Source organism: Aotus nancymaae, unplaced genomic scaffold, assembly GCF_030222135.1.
Source record: "Aotus nancymaae isolate 86718 unplaced genomic scaffold, 86718_ANA_hifiasm-v0.15.2.pri h1tg000015l_1, whole genome shotgun sequence".
Classification (NCBI taxonomy): Eukaryota; Metazoa; Chordata; class Mammalia; order Primates; family Aotidae; genus Aotus; species Aotus nancymaae.
The window spans coordinates 10,121,042-10,137,680 of record NW_026988427.1 but is presented as its reverse complement, the minus strand read 5'-3'; the positions used below and the strand labels follow the sequence as shown (position 1 = coordinate 10,137,680).

At 50.4% G+C, this 16,639-nt stretch overlaps 1 protein-coding gene across 2 annotated transcripts in view; it reads right to left on the bottom strand.

Annotated features, from left to right (window-relative positions):
* The window catches only part of TBC1D9B (TBC1 domain family member 9B), a 49,436-nt gene that overhangs the window by 28,811 nt on the left and 3,986 nt on the right, over positions 1–16,639 (bottom strand). For both annotated transcript variants that reach the window (XM_012451489.2, XM_012451490.2), the window contains exons 3-6: positions 11,790–11,908; positions 4,279–4,507; positions 3,224–3,482; positions 1,427–1,634 (exon numbers count right to left, since the gene is read on the bottom strand). In XM_012451489.2, the coding sequence (XP_012306912.2) occupies positions 1,427–1,634; positions 3,224–3,482; positions 4,279–4,507; positions 11,790–11,908 (815 nt within the window). The remainder of the gene's footprint in view (positions 1–1,426; positions 1,635–3,223; positions 3,483–4,278; positions 4,508–11,789; positions 11,909–16,639) is intronic.

Sequence of the window (16,639 nt, the reverse complement as noted above, 5' to 3'; positions counted from 1 at the left end):
GAGCTGCGTGCTTAGGAGCCTGCAGGCTGGAACGCGGGGGAGCAGGTGTGTTGAGGGGTCGGCTACCTCCACCTTGACCAGCTGCAGAGCTCTGTCACCGGAGCACATCCAGCCCTCCAGTGTGGGCTAGTCCTGCTCCCCAAGCTCAGCCAGGGCTCTCTACCATCACAGATGTCAAGACCCCTAGGCCTGGGGGCCAGGTCAGTACAGTGCCTAGAACAGATCCACAGGGCCCTGGTGCTAAAAGAATAGGGGGTCTGGATCACACCTGAGCCTCTCAAACTAGAGCTTTTGGAGCTATGGCTCTTCTGAGTTCCTTCCCTCTGACTTCCCTTGGGGAAACTGAGGCAGCAACTCTCCCACACCTATTCTTGGTCACACTTACAACTTGAGGGCTTTGTGCAAATGCCAGGGAAGAATCTTGTTTTTTTGAGACAGAGTCTCACTCTGTTGCCCAGGCTGGAGTACAGTGGCGCAATCTCAGCTCACTATAACTTCCACTCCTGGATTCAAGTGATTCTCCTGCCTCAGCTTCCGGAGCAGCTGGGACTACAGGTGCGTGTGCCATCATGCCCAGTTAATTTTTGCATTTTCAGTAGAGACAGGGTTTCACTATGTTGGCTAGGCTGGTCTGGAACTCCTGACCTCGTCGTGATCAGCCAGTCTTGGCCTCTCAAAGTACTGGCATCACAGGCGTGAGCCACCATGCCCAGCCTTCACTTGCTTCTTATAATTAAAGTCAGTGCCCTGCTTGGCCACAAGGAAAAGGAGGCCTTGGGACCTGTCCTGAGTCAGTCTCATGCCTTCTGTTTGGGTGGGGGCCCTTGTCCTTGCTGTCCACACCCCTTCACTGCAGTGCAGGACAGATGGCCTTGTTCCCACCAGGGTCATTGTGGAAGCCCAAGAAACCCAAGAAGGAGCAAGGGAGAGGCAACCCTGCCCGACAGGGGAGGGCTGACCCCTGATGGCCTGCTGGAGCCTGAGCCACAGCCAAGGTGGTGTGTCCGGAGAGAAGTGGTGAGGTGGCCTCTGAAAGTGACATGTGCGACTGGTATAGGAACATGGTCCTCTAAACCCAGCCACAGAGCAGCACTTTGCCAAAATTCAACTGCAGGGCATGGAAGGCAGGCCTGATAGAAACTCATGCATGGGAGGCCCTGTCTCCCTAGGCGAGTGACCTGAGGGGGCAAGCAGTGTGCCCCTACCATGTTGCCCGCCTCCCCCACAGGGCAGGTGCCTGTGGAGGGGCTCACTCAGCCTACACCCTCCACCTGTCCCATCACTGAGTGACATGTGGCTGCCTGGGCTGGGGCCTCCTCCCAGGTGCCCCGCAGTGAGCCAGGGCAGAGCAGGACAGGCTGGTCCCTGAGTCCACTGATCCCTTGGGGCTGGAAAGGCCTTGGCCCCTCAACCAGGGGATGCTGACCTCCCTCAGGGGTATGATGAGGTGGCATGCATCTTCCTCCTTGCTGGCAAAGCAGATGTAGTTGTTGGAGATGAACATCTGGCCGGGGATGTGCAGCTTGTTAAACGGTGTCCAGAGGGTACAGCTCGTGTGGCCGTCCAGCCGCTCATCCCTGGGCAGCCGGAATGTGGCTCGGTAGCACTCATTCTTGGCTCGGGCGTCCAGGTCTCTGGGGAAACAAGGTGGGAGGACAGGAGGAAGGGGGACAAAGTCAGGACCAGTACACTCTCAGGGAAGCAATGGGGCCTCCCCAGCCCTCAGTTTCTGCATCAGATTCAGGATCCCTGGGGTTCTCCCTTGAGCAAGTCATGCTCAGGGACCTTAGAGTTCAATAAAAGATGCATACTGAGTGACCAGGCAGAAGGTGAAACGGTTACATAACCAGTGAAGTGGCCAGCAATGTGTTCTGAGACTGCTTTGAAAAGGACACCTAGATGCTGGCCTGGCAATGCACAACCCATCCCTCAGTAATGAAGGGCAGGTAGAGCCCAGAGTGCTGGCACTGGGTCCCACTCAGATGGAGGGCCTGGGGCAGTTCTTCCACCTTGGACAGGCCTAACCCCATAGGGAGGAATTGAAACCTAGGCGAGGAGCTCCCCACAGGGAGGTGTGGAGCCAAAACGAAAGCATGCGGCTGCTAACAGAAAAGCACAGCTGTGTATCTGGCCCAGGCCCTCACCCCTTCAGTGGTTCTGTCCATATAAACTCTCCCAGCTCCAAAGGGAGCCTCCTGCCTGCCCTGGGTTACAGCAGCCTGACCAGGGCCTGACTGCACTCTCACTGGCAGTGCCAGGCACGGTCACGTTCTATCTCTGCTTGTGTTCTTTCCAAAAGGTCCCACAAGCCAACCTGCCACTTGCATCCCAAGGGCGACATGCTTGCACAATTTTCTGGTCCTGGAGGTGGACCTCAGAGTTTGAGCCTAGACCATGGTCTGTGGGAGCAATGCAGGAAATGATCTGACTGGAATAAGGTCACTGAACACACAGGTGTGAATTTGGCTGTGCTCAGGCTGGCTGTGGGACCCAGGGAACCTCAGAGATCTTGGCCAGCCTCTTGAGTTTCCCATGAAGCTACAACCTAGGAGCCCAAACATAAGCCTGGGATGGCCAGCTGCTATGACGTGTTCCTGTCTATCAATCCCCTGGACAGGACAGCAGGGACCTCGGACCCACAAATGGCCCATCTTCCTGGCTGGCTTCAGACCCAGAGGCCTGCTTCCTTATCAAACCCAGGATCCCTGGGGCCCCCATGCCTGTGAGGGGCCTCTGGCCAAGGAGTCTTGGGGTATACAGGAGAGCTGTTAATCACAGTGGGATGGAGGCTGTGCACTTGAGCCCAGATTCACTGAAGCCTTCCTGGGGGGTGTCAGAGTACCCTAGCTGAGGTGGCTACATCCTGGCTCCACTGCTCACTGAGGGACCTCAGGCAAGTTACTTAACCTCTCTGTGCCTCAGCTTCCTTGTCTGATACCTAGGGATATAAGCATCTCTTTCCACCGTAGGACGAAGAGGAATAAAATGGGAAGAACCTCTTCCCCGTTAGTGGTATCTTCCAAGACATCACTACTATCTCTTGCTGCCTCTCCAGGCAGTACTGCAATGATCTGTTTACCTGGCTTCCCTCACAAGTGGGGAGCCCGTGAGGGGGAAGCGTGGATACCTTCTCCAGGTCTACACACTTGGACCAGGCAGGTCCCAGTTACGGTCAGCGAACCTGGCTCACATAAGCCTACCCTAGCCCTGGAGGTCAACGCACCGCTTCAGGGCTGAGATGTTCCTGTGTGGCCGGATGGGTCTAGGCAGGGCCTTGTCCTCCAGGAAGCCCTCGCTGTCCAGCAGCTGCCGCATGGCCAGGTTGGCTAACTGCTCCATGAGCTTGAAGGTCTCGCCGATGTTGAGGAACATGGAGAAGAAGAGCTCCTGGTCACGAGTCTCCACGTGGATGCTCTCGGGGAAGAGCAGGGTGGCGTTCTTCTCCAGACGTGTTATGTCCACCCACTGTACCACGAGGTTCACTGTGCCCACGGGGACAGACACACCGTGGGTTAGGGCACGGCAAGGTGAGACTCCTGATGCCCATCTGTACCCCAGACCCACCCCAGGGAACTGCTCTCTGGGGGTACTTCCTGTGTGCCCTGGGTGCCCAGGCCTGGGTGGGCTGAGTCACGCCCTTCATATGGAGAGACCAGGCCACTGAGGTGTCCGCTGCCTTCCAGACCAACCATATACAGTGTCTGCCCCACCAGTGGCTGAAGGTGAAAGGAACGAATGTGAACCACCGAGACCCACTCAGCAACGCCCCCGAGTGGGGTGCACTGATGTGTGAACAGTCGCAGCATGGCACAGCCTACACAGAGCAGGACCCGGCCCCAGGTCAGGTAGGCTTGGGGATGGCTAAGACCCTGGGGGCTCTTTGTGGAGCTGCTGGGGAACCAGGCTCCCATCCTGTGGCTGGGGTGTTTGCAGGGAAAGACCTGCAGCAGGTGAGGGCTGTGGCATGCACCCAAGGCACTGCATGACAGGCAATTACTAGGAATTCGGGGCAGACGTGTGCCCCAAATATGCCAGCCTGGCAGAAGAGGGCAGGGCAGGCATGTGAAGTCACCATGTGGAGAACCCTATGGCAAGTGGTAGGTATGGTAAAAGCCAGCTGGGAGCAGGTGTACACCTGGCCAAGGCTGGGCAGTCCCACCCCAGGCTGCTAAGGTGGCATTTGGGTTTCAGGGAGACCCCTCTGGTGGCTACGTGGGGATGGAGTATCTGGGGGCCGAGGGCATGGAGGGGCTGGGGCACACTGAGGGGCTGGCTCACCTTCCTTCCCCAGCAGGAAGGAGTAGAAGCACAGGTGGTTGACCGTCAGGTAGAGCCAGCCCTGCCGGGGCACACGGCCCTTCCAGTAGCTGCAAGAGTAGTAATTCACCAGCTTCTCTCCCTCAGGCATCCCAAACTGCTTCCGCATCTTCAGCTCGGCCTCCTTGAACTTCCCAGGGTCCTCATCTCCCTGGGGCTGCAGGTTCTTGTTCTCTTCTGCAATGATGCCCTGGAGGAAGGCAAGAGGACAAGGGCTTGCCCTGCAAAGTCCTGGACAGATCAAAGGGTGGAGCAGAGAGGCCCAGGGAACCCAGGACTAAAGGTACCTTAGTCTAAGGGCTACAGAAACAGGTGGGAACAGTCAATGGCTCTTGCTGGCTTGCAGTCAAGGCACACGGACAACAGACATTGCCTATGTGACTCTCTAGACAAGTTCCTGCAACTCCCTGAACGACTGTCATCACTGGCTGTAAGCAGAGGCTTTAAAAAAAAATTAAGACAGGGTCTCACTCTGTCACCCAAGCTGGAGTGCACTGGCTCAACCATGGCTCACTGTAGCCTTGACCCAACAGCTGAAGCCATCCTCCTGCCTCAGCATCCTGAATAGCTGGGACAATAGGTGTACGCCACCATACCTGGCAAATTTTGTACTTTTTGTAGAAATGGGGTTTTGCCATTTTGCCCAGGCTGGTCTCAAACTCCTGGGCTCAAGTGATCTGCCTGCCTCAGCCTCCCAAAGTGCTGGGATTACAGTTGTGAGTCACTGTGTGTCTGGCCTGACACTTTTTTTTTTTTTTTTTGAGACGGAGTTTTGCTCGTTACCCAGGCTGGAGTGCAATGGCGCAATCTCAGCTCACCGCAACCTCTGCCTCCTGGGTTCAGGCAATTCTCCTGCCTCAGCCTCCTGAGTAGCTGGGACTACAGGCGCACGCTACCACACTCGGCTAATTTTTTGTATTTTTGGTAGAGATGGGGTTTCACTGGGTTAGCCAGGATGGTCTCGATCTACTGACCTCATGATCCACCTGCCTCGGCCTCCCAAAATGCTAGGATTATAGGTGTAAGTCACCGTACCTGGCTTTTTTTTTTTTTTTTTTTTTGAGATGGAGTGTCACTCCGTCACTCTGGCTGGACGCCAGTGGCACAATCTCAGCTCACTGCAACCTCTGCCTCTCAGGTTCAAGAGATTCCCCTGCCTCAGCCTCCTGAGTAGCTGGGACTACAGGCAAATGCCACCACACCCAGCTAATTTTTTGTATTTTAGTAGAGACGGGGTTTCACCATGTTGGCCAGGATGGTTTCGATCTCCTGATCTCATTATCTGTTCGCCACAGCCTCCCAAAGTGCTGGGATTACAGGTGTGAGCTACCGTGCCTGGCCCATTTCAGTTACTTTCTTGTAAAATTGTTGAAACATATTATCCATAAACACTGTAAAAAAAATGCATATAGTAGAAATGTGTGTTCAAGGAAAAGGGAATCCTCTCTTGTCCTCTGTAGTGACTTTCCTGGTTCCCTCTAGGCATGTGAACACTGATGGATCCATAAGCAAATGCATGTTTTCCTCTTTTCCCTTTTATTTGCCCAAACAGGATCACCCTGTAGCCCTGTTCTGTAAAGTGCTTCTCTCATCACATCCTGGAGGACGTAATGCACTTGACCCACTGTGTGCCAGGGGGCTCCTGCCTCTCAGCCCTGCACACAGACCAGCGGCAGGACCCACAGGTTCAGGGCCCATCCATACTCCCTCATGGTGCTGCCATTGTTGCTGGGCTTGGGGTGCCCAGAAACATCCCCCTGGGGCACAGAGCCAGCCCCAAGCCTCCTGGGGTAAAAGAGGTCCTCAGTGCCCTCAGCTCAAAATGTACACACTAATTTTCTAGAAGGACAATTACAGGATAAACCAAAGTAAGTCAAGGTCAGTGCAGATGGCTGTGCCGCCACCCGTCGCTCTGTCCACGGGCAGGGAGGACAGCCACAAGCCTCGGTGAGGACTGAAACGTGGGGCCTGCTCTGATTTCTTCTATTTCTCAGAGCAGCCAGGGAAGGAAATCAGAATATGCCATCCCAAAATATGCTTCTTTGACATAAGAAGTATTTTGAGCTGAAGACAATTAAGTAGCAACAAACACAGGAAAAGCTCTCTCTGCCTTCCCCCTTTCTGCATAAAAGCTGGATATACATTCACCTTTACTGGAGACAATTCTAGATTCCTATCAGCCCAGAGATGACACCATAGGTGTCTGCAAACAAGGCTGAGTCCATTAGTTTCATCCCATGTATTTACATTTCTCAGTTTCTTGCCCTTGGAAGCCTAAGCTGTTTTCCTCCGTCCTGTTACTGCTCTTTAAGTGGACTGTTGCTGTGTTAAGAGGCTGTATAAACTCAATTCTAACTAAACTTTTGAGTTTATTTAGAATTTCTCTCGTGAATATATGGGATATACACATTAGTAAACTTCTGCTTTTCTCTTGTTAATCTGTCTATTGTAACAGAGCCCCAGACAAGAACCTAAATGGGGAGAAGGAAAAAGGGTTTTTCTTCCCTTCTACCAGCATCACCATAGCTGCGATCTAAACACCTCTCTCCAGGGGCCTTTGGTGCCTCTGCGCAGTGCTCCTACAGGAACCAGGCTATAGGATCTAGTCCTGCGTCTGGGAGAAGCCTTGGCAAACACCCTCCTCATTATTAGGGCTCTGCCTTGGTTTCTTGCTGCCTCTGATTCTACCCTACTGGGAGGCTGAAAACGTGTCCCACCCATAGAAGGAAAAGAGGCAACCCTGGCCAGCCCATGGTGGCCCAGCCATCTCTGCAGCTATCTCAGCAGCACTGCCCTTCAGGCCACCGTCCCAGGTCAATGGCCTGCTCTGCGCTTCCCTCTGCATTCTTCACTAGGACTCACTAGCCCTGAGCCCACAGGCCACCTTCCAGCCTCCACTCAGGAGGAATAGTCCCTACCAAGGGGACTGGCTCATGGGGTTGAAATTTCCTGTTTGTTAACAGATAGAATCCACCTGTAAAATCACTGGGTAGATTTTAAATCACGAATGCAATTTCTCTAACAGTTGTAGCATTTTCAGGTTTCCTACTTCTTCCTGAGCCCCTGTGCAGTTAAGTTGTATACATGGCAGGACAAACAATGGTCCCACAATGATGTCCACATCCTAATCCCCAGGATCTTGGAATATGTGACCTACTTAGCAAAAGGAACTTTGCAGAAGTGATTAAAGATCTTGAGAGGGGAGGTGACCCTGACAGAAGGTGAGGTGATGAGAGAAGGAGAGAGTGAGTGGGGTAGATGAAGGGAGGGACGCTGCTGGCGTGAAGATGAAGGAAGGGGCCAAGAACCAAGGAATACAGGCAGCCTCTACAAGTTGGGAAAGGAAAGGGAACAATTCTCCCCTCAGAGCCTCTGGAAGAAACACAGCTTGCAGACAATGCCTGGATTTCAGCCAAGTGAGACCAATTCTGGCTTCCTGGCCTCCAGAACTGTAAGATAGTAAATCTGTGAGTTTCTTTTTTTTTTTAGACGGAGTTTAGTCTTGTTGCCCAGGCTGGAGTGCAATGGCGTGATCTTGGCTCACTGCAATCTCCACTTCCCGGTTCAAGCGATTCTCCAGTTTCAGCCTCCCTAGTAGCTGGGATTACAGATGCCCACCATCACACCTGAGTAATTTTTGTATTTTAAGTAGAGATGGGGTTTCGTCATGTTGGCCAGGCTGGTCTCAAACTCCTGACCTCAGGTGATCCGCCTGCCTTGGCCTCCCAAAGTGCTGGGATTACAGGTGTGAGCCACTGTGCCTAGCCAAATTTGTGTTCTTTTAAGCCACTAAGTTTATGGTAACTTGTTGCAGAAGCAACTGGAAACCTAATAAATGTTATTCTAATAAAGTGCCCATTTTGTCTAAATTTTTTTTTTTGAGACAGAGTCTCGTTCTGCTGCCCAGGCTAAAATGCAGTGGCGTGATCTTGGCTCACTGAAACCTCTGCCTCCTGGGTTCAAGTGATTCTCTTGCCCGGCCTCCCAAATAGGTGGGATTACAGGTATGTGCCACCACACCCCGCTAATTTTTTGTATTTTCAGTAGAGACGAGGTTTTGCCATGTTGGCCAGGCTGGTCTTGAACTCCTGGCCTTAAGTGATCCACCTGCCTTAGCCTCCCAATACGCTGAGATTACAAGTATGAGCTACCACGTCCTGCCCCTTTTTGTCTAAATTCTTAAAGGTACTGGTTTAAGGCTGTTTGTTATCCTGTCTCTCTTTAGAGCTTTGCATTTTTTTTTTTACAGATGCTGCTCATGGCGTATCCCCAAAACTGCATATTTGAGGTTTCTCTCTTTTGTCTTGGGTCCCTTTTGCTACAGGTTTGCTAGTATTTGGGGATCTGCTGCTCCTCTCTATGTCTCCCTTGTTTTCTACAGAAATAACATTGGCCCTCTACTATTTCCTTCTGTCTTACTTCTTGGTTTCTCTGGAGTTCTTTTTCTAACTTACTGGACACTTGGCTCATTTATTTTCATTCATCCTTCTTTTATAAGATTGAAAGCTTGAAATTTCCTTGTGTGTATTGCTCCCACTGCATCCCACATATATTGCTAAGTAGTATCTCAATTATTTTATTTTTTTGAGATGGAGTCTCACTGTTGCCTAGGCTGGAGTGCATTGGTATGATCTCAGCTCACTGCATCCTCTGTCTCCTAAGTCCAAGTGATTCTCCTGCCTCAGTCTCCCGCGTAGCTGGGACTGTAAGTGCGCACCACCACATGCAGCTACTTTTTTTTTTTTGAGACAGAGCCTTGCTCTGTCACCCAGGCTGCAGTGTGGTGGCATGATCTCAGCTCACTGTAACCTCTGCCTCCCGGGTTCAAGCGATTCTCCTGCCTTAGTCTCTCAGTAACTGGGATTACAGACATGTGTCACCACGCCCAGCTAATTTTTGTATTTTTAGTAGAGACAGGGTTTTACCATGTTTGCCAGGCTGGTCTCAAACTCCTGACCTTGTGATCCGCTCACTTTGGCCTCCCAAAATGCTGGGATTACAGGTGTGAGCCACCATGCCCGGCCACCAGCTACTTTAAAAAAAATTTTTAGCCAGGCGCGGTGGTTCACACCTGTAATCCCAGCACTTTGGGAGGCCGAGGCGAGCAAATCACCTGAGGTCGGGAGTTCGAGACCAGCCTGACCAGCATGGAGAAACCCCATCTCTACTAAAAATACAAAAAATTACCCAGGTACGGTGGTGCATGCCTGTAATCCCAGCTACTTGGGAGGCTGAGGCAGGACAATGGCTTGAACCTGGGAGGCAGAGGTTGCAGTGAGCTGAGATTGCGCCATTGCACTCCAGCCTGGGCAACAAGATCGAAATTCCATTTCAAAAAAAGAATTTTTTTTTAGTAGAGACAGGGTTTTCCCATGTTGGCCAGGCTGGTCTCGGACTCCTGCCTCAAGTGATCCACTCATCTTGGCCTCCCAAAGTGCTGGGATTACAGGCGTGAGCTACCACACTGGGCCTCAATTCTAAACATTTTCTCATTTCCATTTCTTCCCTGGCTTATGAGTCATTTAGAGTTTGTTCTGCTGATTCGTTTGTTGGGCCAGGCACATAGGAGGCAGTGAATAATGCCACGACTACTATTATTATCATCGCCCAGTTGTTCACCAGAGAGTAAAGGTTTGCTTCCGCTCTCTCCATCTGTTTTCCTAGAGACAGAGGCAACCAGGTCTCATCTTGAACCCCAAAGTGCACCGAGAAGAGCTGAGAAACTTGGTAATGTCTGCCGAGGCTTAGGAAGTTCTGGTATCAGGAATTCACAAGGGCCTGCCCGAAGCAACTTTGTACCACATGACTTTGACCTAGTAAGAGCCCTCCCACGAATCTAACTTAAGGCAATAACCTCACAGAAAAAAAAGATACATACATTCAGGCCAGGTGTGGTGGCTCATGCCTGTAATCCTAGAACTTTGGGAGACCAAGGCGGGCAGATCACTTGAGGTCAGGAGTTTGAGACCAGTCTGGCCAACATGGCAAAACCCCATCTCTACTTTTTTTTTTTTTTTTGAGATGTAGTCTTCCTCTGTCACCCAGGCTGGACTGCAGTGATGTGATCTCTGCTCATTGCAACCTCCGCCTGCTGGGTTCAAGCAAATCTCCTGTTTCAGGTCCCGAGTAGATGCGAGTATAGGTGCACGCCACCATGCCCGGTTAATTTTTGTATTTTTAGTAAAGATAGGGTTTCGCCATGTTGGTCAGGCTGCTCTCGAACTCCTGACCTCAGGTGATCCACCCACCTCGGCCTCTCAAAGTGCTGGAATTACAGGTGTGAGCCACTGCGCCCAAACCTCCATCTCTATTAAAATTACAGAAATTAGCTCAGCGTGGTGGTGCGTGCCTGTAATCCCAGCTACTTGGGAGGCTGAGGCAGGAGATTTGCTTGAACTTGGGAGGTGTAGGTTGCAGTGCACTAAGACTGTGCCACTGCACTCCAGCCTAGGAAACAGAGTGAGACCCTGTCTCAAAAAAAAAGACACATATATTCACATAAATCATCATTATTCTGTTAATTATTCCCAAGAGGAAACAACCTAGAGATCACCATGAGTTTTTACGCACTGCTGTAATTTTCATAACCATTGTTTTGATGGCTACAAAATATTGCATTAAGTATACCATATATAACTTTCATGACTTAATAGTACCTTGAACACACAGCACTTAGCACAATGAGCATACATAAAGTGCTCAGTAAATGTCAGCACCTACTATTACTCTCATGTTGCAGAGGAGAGAATAGCTGCTTTCCTCCCTTATCATGGGACCAGGAGGCATCGTTTCCAGTCTTTTTGGGAAACATATTAAACTGTGTTTACATATATATATATAAATATATATGGGTGTATGTATATATATACACATATAAATATATATATATATATATATATATTTTTTTTTTTTTTTTAAAGACGAGGTCTCGCTATGTTGTCCAGGCTGGTCTCAAACTCCTGGGCTCAAATGATCTTCCTGCCTTGCCTTCCAAAGTGCTGGGATTACAGATGTGAGCCACCATACCTGGCCCTTTAAACTGTATATTCTGCATATATAAATACACTCTAGGGTAAACTCCAAGAAATGGAATTTTTGGGTAAAGGATGTGTGTCTTTTAAAATAATGTTAGTTTTATAATAAAAATAACTCAAAATATCCTATTGTTTCCAGCATCTCTTCTGGCAAACAGAATTGTCTATCTGCATACGCCTTCCAAGGCACTTGGCTAGGAATGGAAGCCCCAAGCTAGGCTTCAGTAGCCTCCAGGTCCCAGCAAGAGTAAGAAGGGGTTTTCCTGGGTCATAAGTTCCTCTGCCCCTTTCAACTCCACGAGAAGGAGCACTGACACTTCAGTCTCCACCTCTGAAAAATTGGGACACACCCTACATCGTAAAGATTAAACAGGATAATACACCAGAGTATTGCCGGCCAGGGAAGGGTGAGAACAGGGAGTGGCACGTAAACCTTACATGTATCTTGCCCTTGACGAAGGTGGTGATATCTTCCTCACTGTCAAAGATGGACAGTGTCTGGAGCAAGTTATTTTCCAGCCATTCCCAGTGTTTTGTGATCTCTTTGCGTGAAGAACCTAGAAGAGGTTTGGTGAAGTAAAAGAAAAATAATAAATTCACCAGGCCTTAAACACAAATTCAAAGAAGCAAGATGAAAGTGGGCAATCTAATTTGCTAAATCATAGCAACTAAAATCTTCAAGCTGCTTAGTCTTCTCCCTGTTAAGCTTATGAATATGTGTATAACCAAAGTAATAAATGGTCCTGGTAAAAAACAAAAAATTAAAACATCCAGGCAGAATCACAGGCATGTGGGAGAGAACGTTTCCACCTGTCCCTGAAGCCAACAGTGAGAGTCACTGTTTCCTGTGTGTCACTTATACTTTTCCTCATGTTGAAAGAACTTAATGTGGCCTTCGCTATGTATGTGTTAATCAGACACAATCACACTTTGTATAAAGGAGTCCAGCTCTTTCCTGAGAATCCAGGTGTCCACAGATAGCAGCCGGAGCTTCCTACAAGAATCCAGGCCCCTGGCCTCCTAGGCTCCTGCTGGGCAGGCAAGTAGCTACGGTCCCTCTCTTGTTTCTCCTGGCCACCCTCTTCCCTAGTGTCTGCCCCACCTAGGAGGGAGGGGGTCCCTGAACTCCACAGGCCCAGTGGAAATAAAAAAATGTAGAGAAAGTCTGGGTGCCATGGCTGATGCCTGTAATCCCAGCACCTTGGGAGGCCAAGGCAGGAGGATTGTTTGAGCCCAGGAGTTCGAGACCAGCATGGGCAGCATGGCAAAACCAAAAATACAAAAAAATTAGCTGGGTGTGGTGGCGTGTGCCTATGGTCCCAGTTACTCAGGATGCTGAGGTAGGATTGCTTGATCCTGGGAGGCAGAGGCTCACTGCAGCCTGAATGACAAAGTGAGACCCCATATCCAAAAAAACAGAACACACAAAACAAAAATGTAGAGATGGCAGCACGATGCCTCTTCCAAAGGGTAGAACTGTTTGCTCTCATCAAGGAATTGGGGAAGAAGCCACAGGGGAAGAGCAAAGGGATGAGAGATCTCTGCCTGGCCTGGCTCCCCCTACCCCCAGCACCCCTGTTTCTGGGGTTTTGCCTGTTCTGAATGAACACAAGGATGAGGAGTGAATGACACCCTGAATCGTTATCAGCTGTCCAGGGGTGGGATAGGAGGCCCACCCACCAGGCATGCAGAGAGCCTTGGCCAAGACACGAGTCTAGTGTGACTGTGAACCAGATGTTTCTGCTGGGGTGCCTTCCCCTGGCTACCCTCCTTCCCTACGTCACCATGCGCTTCTGCCAGCTAGAGATGGCTCCAACCCTCCCTCCAAGCCACGCTGGGCCTGTGACCTACTCCAGCCCATGGCACCTGCTTATAACTATGTCACAGCCTGGCTCTTCTGCTTGGGGCTGATCTGTTTGCTTTGTCAAATCTCCTCAAGCAGATCCTGATCTAAGAAGCAAGGCCACAGGACAGACCTCCCTGATGGGCCTCGGGGAGGATGCCCATGGGAAAATGATTGTACCCAGAATCACACAGCTTGCAGTGAGTCACAAAAGGCCCCAGAATTACTCCCGGAAACCCCTTACGTTATCTGTAATTTACTTTTAACTGTTTTTTCATTTTTCTTTGCATTTCTATAATAGCCTCCTTTCCCTGATGCACAGAGGACAAGGCCTAGTTGATAGGTAGAGATTTCTTTTTCAGTCTCTTTGCCAGGAACCCACAGTTGAATCTGGAAGTCGGATTTACATGTGGTACAAGTCTACCGTATCATTTTCTTTTACACATACATTCCTAGAAAACTGAAACAGAAGAAATCTCCGAGCTGTCTGTGTAGATGTGTCAGCACTTCAATCAAAAATATTGGCCGGGCGCGGTGGCTCACACCTGTAATCCCAACACTCTGGGAGGCCTAGGCGGGCGGATCACGAGGTCAGGAGATTGAGACCATCCTGGCCAACATGGTGAAACCCCGCCTGTACTAAAAATACAAAAATTAGTTGGGAAATGTGGCGCATGCCTGTATCTCAGCTACTTGGGAGGCTGAGGCAGAAGAATCACTTGAACCAGGGAGCTGGAGGTTGCAGTGAGCCAAGATCATGCCACTGCACTCCAGCCTAGCAACAGAACAAGACTTCGTCTTAAAAAATATATATATATATATTTACAGGCCAGTCACAGTGGCTCACTCCTCTAATCCCAGCACTCTGGGAGGCTGAGGCAGGGGTATCATTTGAGCCCAGGAATTTGAGACCAGCCTGGGCAACAGGGCTGTCTCTACGAAAAATAGAGAAAATTAGTCAGGCATGGTTGCGTGGGCCTGTAGTCCCAGCTAATCAGGAGGCTGAGGTGGGAGGACTGCTTCAGCCAGGGAGCTGCAGGGAGCTGTGACTGCACCACAGCACTCCAGCCTGGGCAAGAGAAAGAGACTGTCTCAAAAACAATTTTTGTTGTTAAACATATGTGCACTAAAAAATATTAGTTATAAGTAACTCAATCTTCATTTAATACTAAGAAAACGAACTACTCAGTCTCTATGCTAGGTACTGGGAATAAAAATAATAGCTAATTAGAGTATTAAATGCTATTTCTGTTTTCAGAGTTTTCCATGGATTATCTTATTTCATTCTCAGAACACAGTGGAGACAGGTACCATTATTTTCATTTTAATAGATGAAGCTGAGGCACAGAGAGGTAAAATAAGTTACCTAAGGTCACAGCTGGGAAGTGATCAAACCAGAATCCTAACCCTGGCTGCCTGGCTGCAGAGCCTGCCCTCACCCTCGGGAGCTCCCAGCCTCATGCGCTTCCTTGTAAAAGAGTGCGCAGACACGTCAAGTCCGAGGAGTAAGAAGGAAGGATGGGTCTGTGGAGTCTGGGCAGTTCTCAGTAGAGTAGGAAGGAAGGTTAGCTGGCATGGTGGACACTATGCATAACAGCCTGGAGGGGTGTGGCTCCTCCAGGCCCTGCAAGTGTGTAGTCCGGCTGAAGGTCAGGCTGTGAGCTGGGAAGAGGAAGCCAGAAATGGAGGCAGGCAGACTCCCATGAGTCCTCAAACACCAGGCTCAAGGCGCAGGACTCACTGGGCAGGTGCTGGCGGGGCCATGTCTGGTTTTGGTGAGCTGCTTCTAGCCTGGTTTGCAGGAAAGGGAGGTGCAGCCAGGGCCAGTACAGGGCTTTGGACCTAACAGGATGGTGGGGCATGGGGCTGTATACACAGGCTCCGCAGTGTGGCTGTGGCTGGGTCCCTCCAGGGCCCCAGGCCCACTGTGATTAAAGGGATTCCCCCTCTGCCCCTCAAACTTTTCTCTCCTCAGGGAGAGGCGGCTCTTGCTGCCAGAGATGGAAATCTCAAGGGCCCACGTTAAAGTAGCTCCTCTCTTCATCAGCAGATACCAACCTCCTGGCCGGCTCAGAAATGGTCCCCTCCCCACAGGAAGCCCCTCTTCTGGCAGGCAAACTCTTGCTGCCCCCAGGGCCCACTCAGGCTCTGGAACCGAAGACCTGGGGTCTAACTAGACTTCCCCGTTTGGCCTTGGGCAGACTCCTCTTCCTAACTCTTACTGAGTTTTTCAGTCTTGCAAGGGAGAAGGGTCCTGCTGGTCAGGATGCCCATGCAGAGCGTCCACCTGGGAGTGGGGCTGTTCCTGGGGCATGACCTGCCCTGTGCTTTTACTCCCTTGACCCTTCCCCTCCTGAAGCTGGAATCTAGCCATGAGGTTGACAAACTTTTGAGTATCATCATCTTCTCCCAGGCCTTCAAGGGAAACCACTATCCTGGAGAACAATGGCATTATGGCTTCTGCTTCAGAGAGGTACTGAGAGGGTCCAAACTGCAGCTGTGTGACTTTGAGCAGGTTACGCAACCCCTCCAGGCCAGAGTTTCTTCACCTTCAACACAGAGAAGACAGAAGTACTTATGCCTTCTGGAGCTGCCAGGTGGTTCAGGCAAGTGGCTGGCACACAGGAAGCACTGTCTGAGTGTCAGCTAGAACTGTCATTTTCTCAGAGCAAATTCAGCCCAGCAGGTGCCCACCGAAAGGGAACTTTCCTTCACACTCCCGGAAGGGTGGATGCACTTCCACCTAGGAGGACAACTACAGTAGATTCTCATTATTCAGGTGGTTAGATTCTGTAAAATGGCTGTGAACACTGTGTTAGCGAATCCTGAAGCAGTACCCTGGGATAATACAAGGTTAGGTTTCTCGAGCCTCTGATCACACTTTTGTCAACCGACGGATACTTAACTGTTTCACATGTGTTTCTGTTTAAAGACACCTTATTTAATATGTATCACTGGCAGGGCATGGTGGCTCATGCCTGTAATCCCAGCACTTTGGGAGGCCAAGGGAGGCAGATCATGATGTCAAGAGAGGGAGACCATCCTGGTCAACATGGTGAAACCCTAGCAACCCTGTCTCTACTAAAAATACAAAAATTAGCTGGGTGTGGTGGAGCACACCTGTAGTCCTAGCTACTCAGGAGGCTGAGGCAGGAGCATCACTTGAACCCAGGAGACAGAGTTTGCAGTGAGCTGAGATTGCGCCACTGCACAGCCTGGCAACAGAGCGAGACTGTCTCAAAAAAAAAATATATGTATTACTGACTTACTGGCATTGAGCTCATGGCCAGCAGCACTATCACTCACGCCTGAACAAAGCTGCTTTAAAGCATGGATTTCCTTCACAAGGCACAAACCAGCCTTCTTGCTCTTAGAAATGATAGCGCTTTGGCGCTATGCTTAGGAGCCATTTTAAGCAGCCAAGTAACCAGCAACAAGCACAAAC